General features: G+C 36.6%; 1 protein-coding gene across 3 annotated transcripts in view; it reads left to right on the plus strand.

Moving 5' to 3' along the window:
- The window catches only part of EXD1 (exonuclease 3'-5' domain containing 1), a 46,932-nt gene extending 40,229 nt beyond the window's left edge, over positions 1-6,703 (plus strand). For 2 of the 3 annotated variants that reach the window (XM_063091291.1, XM_063091294.1), the window contains 3 exons: positions 107-250; positions 900-1,091; positions 5,437-6,703. In XM_063091291.1, coding sequence (XP_062947361.1) covers positions 107-250; positions 900-1,091; positions 5,437-6,099 — 999 coding nt within the window. In that variant the 3' untranslated portion in view covers positions 6,100-6,703. The remainder of the gene's footprint in view (positions 1-106; positions 251-899; positions 1,092-5,436) is intronic. The other variant, XM_063091293.1, reaches the window with a different exon arrangement.
- The last annotated feature ends 990 nt before the right edge of the window (positions 6,704-7,693 follow it).

The raw sequence follows: 7,693 nt of genomic DNA on the forward strand, positions 1-7,693 counted from the left end.
AATGGTATTTAAAGACATTTCTCTAAATATATTTCTGCTATTTCTGCTATGAGATAGCTCTCTGTATATATTCCACTGTTCTGTTTGTCTTTTTTTAAAACCACAGGTAGCAGATGTCCTTCAATTTTCCATGGAAACGGGCGGCTTTCTTCCGAACTGCATCAGTACTTTGCAGGAGAGTTTGATCAGGCACCTGAAAGTAACCCCTAAATATCTCTCCTTTCTAGAAGAGAGACAAAAGCTGATTCAGGTAAGTGTTAAAGGATGTATCATATGAGGTTAATTTTTTCAAGTGTGTTCTGAGCAGGATTATCAGCCTATTATATAGAGAAATGACAGCTGCTATGTAAGCATACGAGCATTGCCAAAATCTTAGTTGCGCCAAATGGGAACAGTTTGTGGTCAAGTGGATAAATGGTAGGATCCAGATTTGTTGGTTATTAATTAAAAAGTACTCTGAAATAAATTTTCAATTTGAGAAAAGGGCAAATTTTTGTGAGAATTTGGATTAAGGCAACAGAACCAAAATCATTTCAGTTCTTTCTCTCTTCTCTATTTTCTTTAGCTTCTAATATCCTTACATGCAAACTCAGGTCATGACTATATTGGCTTCAATTTTGGTTATATAATGAAGCCTGCTGCCTCCAGATTTGATGAGAAGTTCTGATCGACTGACCTACTTCTCCCCCACCCCCTCTTTCTGTATTACACACACACTAAATACTTGTATGTAGGGGCTTGTGTGAATATGTATGTGTGCTCAGAAGGCTAACAAAAGTGTGAAAGTAGAAGATAATAATAGAAGAAAATGACAGTGTTTTAAATTAAGCAACATTTAAACAGCTATTTTCTTTAAAGTTTTGCTTACTGTTGAGAGAAAATTGTTTTTCTGTCTCTAGGAAAATCCAGAAGTGTGGTTCACACGACCTCTTTTACCCTCTTTACTGAAAATTTTGGCCCTAGAAGCTACCTACCTGTTACCCCTTCGCTTGGTACTACTGGATGAGATGATGTCTGACCTAACTACCCTGGTGGATGGGTATCTAAACACCTATCGAGAAGGGTCTGCAGACAGACTTGGAAGCACTGAGGTAGGTGCAACTCTCTGTGAGTGTATCTTCAGGACCTTCATTTATGCCTTCTTCCTTATGCGGGCACATTGATACCCATTATTCACAGCTGCGGCAACTTTCATGGGGCAGACTTGGTGATAAATGTTCTTGGAGGGGCTTCAGGATCAAGCTTGGGCTCGATACATCACCTTGAGCACCTTTTCACAATATTAAGTAATGTTTCCAAGAAATATTTCCATCAAAGAATGGGTAAATTTAACATTTCATTAGTTACTTTTATGCAGCCAGAATAATATAAGAAAACTGTAAACTGTGAGTTGGCAAACTATTGCCTGCAGGCCAAGTCTGGCCCATGGCCTATTTTTGTATAGCTCATGAGCTAAGAATAGGTTTTACATTTTTAAAGGTTTGTAAAAAAAAAAAAAAAAGTAGTGGTATATGCAACAGAGTTCATTTGTGGCTCACAAAGCCTAAAATATTTGCTATTTGATCCTTTACAGAAGAAGTTTGCCAGTTATTACTATTAAACTATTCTCATTTTTTTTTTTTTTTGTCCTTTTTTGTGACCGCGTTCAGCCAGTGAGCCAACCGGCCATCCCTATATAGGATCCGAACCCGCGGTGGGAGCGCTGCTGCGCTCCCAGCGCCACACTCTCCCGAGTGAGCCACGGGGTCGGCCCAAACTATTCTCATTTTTGATTATTGATTTGAAATCCTAATAAAATTCTAGCATTCTTGGTATGAGACCTACTTAGATGTGTTTATATATACGTATGGTTTTTTTGTTTTTGTTTTTGGCGTCTGTCCAGTATGAGGATCTGAATCTGTAACCTTAGTGTTACAAGGCTGTGCTTTAACCAACTGAGCTAATCAGTCAGCCCTATATATTTTTTTAATGCATCACTGGATTCTGCTTGCAAGCATGGTTTAATGCTAGGAAATTCTCCACTTTAGTAGGACCAAGAAAGTCTTATGATTATCTCGTAAATGCTGAAAAATTTTTAATAATATTCTGCATGCATTACAGATTAAAGGTGGAATATATGGATACTTTTCTAACATAATAAAACATATAGTACTTCAAAAAGTTCATGGAAAAATTGGTATTATCTTTTAATTCTGTTTTTCCATGAACTTTTTGAAGTATCTTCATGTCTCTGTATTTGCAAGTGGCGGCTGGCTGGTACAGGGATCGAACCCTGGACCTTGGTGTTATCAGCACCACACTCTAACCAAGTGAGCTAACCAATCAGCCTCCCTCTTATCTCAGGAGAGAAGATTACATAATGTTTGAGAACAGTAGGAATATTTCCTTTATTTCAGGATACAAAAATGGTGACTATTACTACTACTTTGACATTTTTTGAAGCTACTAGCCAATGAAATCAGAAAAAGAAAGATATGAGCCATAAAAATTCAGACAGGTTCCATGAGCAAAGTATTAGTGGGAAAAAAAATTAAAAATTAAAGAAAACGTTTTTTAATTGGAAAAGAGGAATCCCAATTATGCCTTGCCAATTGTACAACTGAAAACTAAAGAGAATCAACTAAAAAAGACAATTTAGTAAAGTGAGTACAAATATAACAAATATTAATAGCTTCTATAAATCTACATAAACAGCTAGAAGACATAATGAGAGAAAGAATCCCATTTATAAATGTATCAGAAAAGATAGGAAAGGGGCTGGCCAGTTAGCTAAGTTGGTTAGAAGACGGTGTTATAGTACCAAAGTCAAGGGTTCAATTCCCGTACCAGCCTGCCTCTAAAAAAAACCAACCATAAACAAACATAGTGCCTCATAACAGAAACATAAAGAGAACCTCAAGTGACAAACGTGCAAAAAAAAAAAAAAAAAAAAAGTGAGAGAAAGAAAAAATAGGTTACCTAGAAATAAATCTAACAAGAAACATGGAATACAGTATATAGACGAAGAAAACCTTTTAATATTACTGAGTGGTGTAAAAGAAGACTTAAATAAGTGAATGAGAACACTAAGTATTTTTAACCATGAATTATTCCTAAATTAACCTTTGAATTTAACTCTAATCCAATAAAAATATTAACACCCAGATTATTTTGGTGAACTGTTTTTATAGAGACAAATAAACATGCAAAAATAGTCAGAATTTTGGGAAAAGAAGTATATTAAAGGAAGACGAGTTCTGTCAGATATTAAAATGTATTATATACCAAGGTCAAGGGCTCAGATCTCCATACCAGCCAACCACGAAAAAAAAAAAAAAAATAGCGTAAGGCTACACTAAAAAAAAGTTTGCAACTGGTGCATAAATAGGCAGATCAGTGGAACAGAGTAGAGAACCCAGAAATAGACTTAATGTATATCTGCCAATATGGTTGTGAGAAAGGTAGCATTTACAATCAGTGGGAAAAGATACTTATTCTGTAAATGGTCTTAGGCAATTGATTAACCATTGAGGGGTAGGAGAATCAGAGTTGGATTGCTATCATTTTTCATAACACCAAAAAGAACTCCATGCATCAAGTATTTATATAAAAAACAGAAATTGTAAATTATTAGAAAAAAGCAAAATTAAAAAATCTCTGGGCTGGCTGTTAGCTCAGTTGGTTAGAATGTGGTGTTATAACACTGAAGTCAAAGTTTCAGATCCCGGGCCGAGCCCGTGGCACACTTGGTAGAGTGCTGCGCCGGGAGCGCGGCGACGCTCCCGCCGCGGGTTCAGATCCTACATAGGACTGACCGGTGCACTCACTGGCTGAGTGCTGGTCACGAAAAAAAAAAAAAACGACAAAAAAAAAAGTTTCAGATCCCTGCACTGGCCAGCCACCAAAAAAAAAAAAAGGAAGAAAAGAAAAAAATGCACAGTAGGGAAGGCTTTTCTGTGCAACACAAAAATACTCAGAGCCCATAAAAGATTAATAAATTGCACTTAAAAAATTTTGCATGTCAAAAATACAATGAACAAAGTCAAAAGGCAAGCAAACTGGGAAAAACTATTTGCCTCATGTAACAGAGAACATTTTCTTAATATATTCTTTATTGTACTGGCCAGCTGCCAAAAAAAAAGAAAAAAAAAATATATATATATATATATACACATACACATATATATATATTCTTTATTGTAGCATCTATGTAATAACAAAAGACTGGAAACAACCTAAATATACATATCCATCAAAAGGAATTTGTTTGGTTAAATAAGTTATGGTATATAAATACTGTCCTTAGAAATGCCAATATGGGGCCGAGCCCATGGCACACTCAGGAGAGTGCGGCGCTGGGAGTGCAGCGACGCTCCCGCCACGGGTTCGGATCCTATATAGGAATGGCTGGTGCACTCACTGGCTGAGTGCTGGTCACGCAAAAGACAAAAAAAAAAAAAAAAAAAAAAAAGAAATGCCAATATGGGGGCCCACCCCGTGGCTCCCTTAGGAGAATGCAGCGCTGGGAGCGCCATGGCCACAGGTTTGGATCCTATATAGGGATGGCTGGTGCACTCACTGGCTGAGTGTGGTGTGGACCACACCGTGTGAAGGGTTGCGATCCCCTTACCGGTCAGGAAAAAAAAAAAAAAAAAGAAATGCCAATATGGAAAAATCTCCAAGGCAAAATTTTTAGTTAAAAAAAAATCAAGATGCAGAAGAATATATATAATAGTATGTTAGCATGTGTGTAAAATGATTTTAGAAAGAGTTATCAAAATAAAAAGTTGGGGGAATATAAAAATTAAAAATGTAATCCAATAAAAATATAAACATTTAGTAATGGATATATGTATGTATGTGTGTGTGTATATATATATATATGATATATATATGATGAGGGTACATCAAAAGTTTGTGGAAAAATAGAATCAAAAGATAATACAAATCTTTCAATGAACTTTTTAAAGTACCCTCATATGTGCATAGACTATCTCTGGAGGGTTATACAAGAAACTGCTTTTTAGAGGATGCACCTGCTAAGGCAAGTGGGGCCAGGTTAGAAGGGAGACTTACTTTTCCTGTATTATCTTTATTTTTTTAAATGGGGATCTGAATCCTTGACCTTGTTTTATCAGCACCACACTCTCCCATGTGAGCTAACCAGTCAGCTCTCCTGAATAATCTTTACACATACATGCACACATACACAGACACACAAAGCTGTGGATTCATAATATTTCCATATTATGAATCAAAATACTTAAATTACTCAAAAAATAGTATTACTATAGTTGAAGACACTAGAGGGTGCTATATGAACGCACTTGAATAGACCCTAGATTGACTATTACCATTAGGTGTAATAGAAGTGATTTGAAGTACCACATTCAGAAGTTTAGTTCTAATAAACTTGTCTCTTTCTTTCTTTCCTTTCCTTTCCTTTTCTTTTCTTAGCCTACATGTATGGAGCTGCCAGAGGAACTGCTTCAAATCAAGGACTTCCAGAAGCAGCGCAGAGAGAGAGCTACAAAAGAATATAGGATGAATGCACAGGGACTCCTAATAAGGACAATGCTACATCCAAAGAGATTAGTCATGGAGACAGCAGGGAAAGAGGAAAAAGTCAGAGGTTTCTTATCTTGTAAAAATTCTGGGGTAGATAAAGCTTCACGTTTTATATCCCATGAATTTCATGAGGATGTGAATTTTCTGAAAGAAGAATCTAAGAATAAACAAACTACAACAAAATCTCAACATCTACCTCCCATTAAGGAAGAAGCCAGTGAAGATTCCAGTAACAAACTCATATGCCCTGAATCAGAGGGGTCAGAGGACCAGAGAATAACTCAAAAAGAAGACTTTATGATACACAAACATGAGTTTCAGGCAAGTTTATCTTTGAAAGAAGAGATAGAACAGTTTTTGATGGTGAAAAACAAGGAAGATTTAGAACGCACAAAACAAGATGTTTCAGTGTCTTTTTCTCTTCCTCAGGAAACCAGAGTGTCCCCAAGTGACGCCTTTCATCCTTTAAGAAAAGCTGTGCTTTCCACACTTCCTCCCTGTCCAGCTTTGGAGAAGACTGATTCCTGGATAAATCCTCTAAATCTGCCTTAGTGATATGCAGTTTGTTTTTAAGGTCATAAAGGTGGCTCATTTCCCTTGCCATCAGGGCCTCCCTCAGTGCTTGTTTCTCATGTTGTTAGTTTAGTTATGCCTCACTCATAGGCTTTGGGGGAAATTACATCCTCATGCTTACTCCTACATTCCTGGTATTTGGATTAGGATGGGAATGAATAAGTTAAATAATGAAAGAAGTAAACTTTTTTGATTATGTCTATATGCAGAAATATTCTCAGTGGCCAGAATGAATGGTTTCTCATAATTTGGGTTAGGGGGCCGGCCGGTGGCTCACTCGGGAGTGTGGTGCTGATAACACCAAGGCCATGGGTTTGGATCCCATACAGGGATGGCTGGTTAGCTCACTGGGTGAGCGCAGTACTCACAACACCAAGTCAAGGGTTAAGATCCCCTTACTGGTCATCTTTTTTAAAAAAGAAAAAAAAAATAATAATATGGGTTAGGGGATTTAAAGAAGGGAGAAATCTTGGGCTTAGTATCAAGAAGAATCTATAATTTTAAAATTTTGGGGGTTTATTTTGGCTTTTAGATTGGTTTGAAGCAAGTCAGTAAAACTCTTAGTCTTGAAAACTTTGTGCCTGACAACTTTACCAGTACTTTTTTCCTTTCTAAAATATTAACTTTATTTCTGAATTTTTAATGTTTTGTCTATTTTATGTCATAGACAAATAATAGTTAACATTATTATAGGAATCAATATCTCAGTTTTAATTTCTTTTTATTTCATTTACTTTTAGAAGGTATTGTCCATTTTCCTAACAAAGCAGGGGCACTGAGCTTCTTTTTAGTATGTCTGTTATGTAAATGTGAACTTTGACTCCATTCTATTTGCCTTTCTTAAGGCAAAAGGAAGGCAGCTTGTCCTGAGCCTTTTTAATATTGAATACTTGCAGGTTGCTCCCATTCTTTTGTGGAAAATAACCAATAAATCTGTTTTGGCATTAGGTTACTTCTCACTTTTGTTAATTGGGTCAGGGTAGGAAGAAATTGGAATATGTCTAGATTTCTAGGTCTAGAGTTCAGGTTAGAAATTTGTAATTTGACTCTGTTATGAGATGTAATTTGACTCTGTTACAAGACTCTACTGCTTGCATATAGGGGAAACTTAGGGCAGGTCTAAGACCAGGAGCATCTGTGCCAGCCAATTCTGTTATGAGGGCCACTGAAAGAATTGCTGTGCCCTTCCAAACTCCAGAAACCAGATAGTCTGTTTAAGATTAAAGGCTCAAGACGCGTTGACTCGGCCCTAAAGTTGCTTTGTCTCACCTTGTCCTTAGTTTAAAAAGTCACATGGGGCCAAGATGTGAACCAGTTCTTGGTGAATGTGTCTTCAGGTTGAGCCAAGAATGTAGTTAATCTAGGTTTAGTCTGCAAAGGGTGTGAATTCCTGTAAAATTCCTGGAATTGATTTAGTTTCTTATAGAATCATTAAATTACTACTCACAACATCTGTACATCTCATGCATACTACAAAGTAAAATGTAGTAGTCTTCATATTAAAAAAGGGTTTTTCTTTCATGTTGTTTTGGTTTTTTTGGTGGCTGGCTGGTATGGGAATCTGAATCTTTGA

Source organism: Cynocephalus volans, chromosome 3 (assembly GCF_027409185.1).
Source record: "Cynocephalus volans isolate mCynVol1 chromosome 3, mCynVol1.pri, whole genome shotgun sequence".
Lineage (NCBI taxonomy): Eukaryota > Metazoa > Chordata > Mammalia > Dermoptera > Cynocephalidae > Cynocephalus > Cynocephalus volans.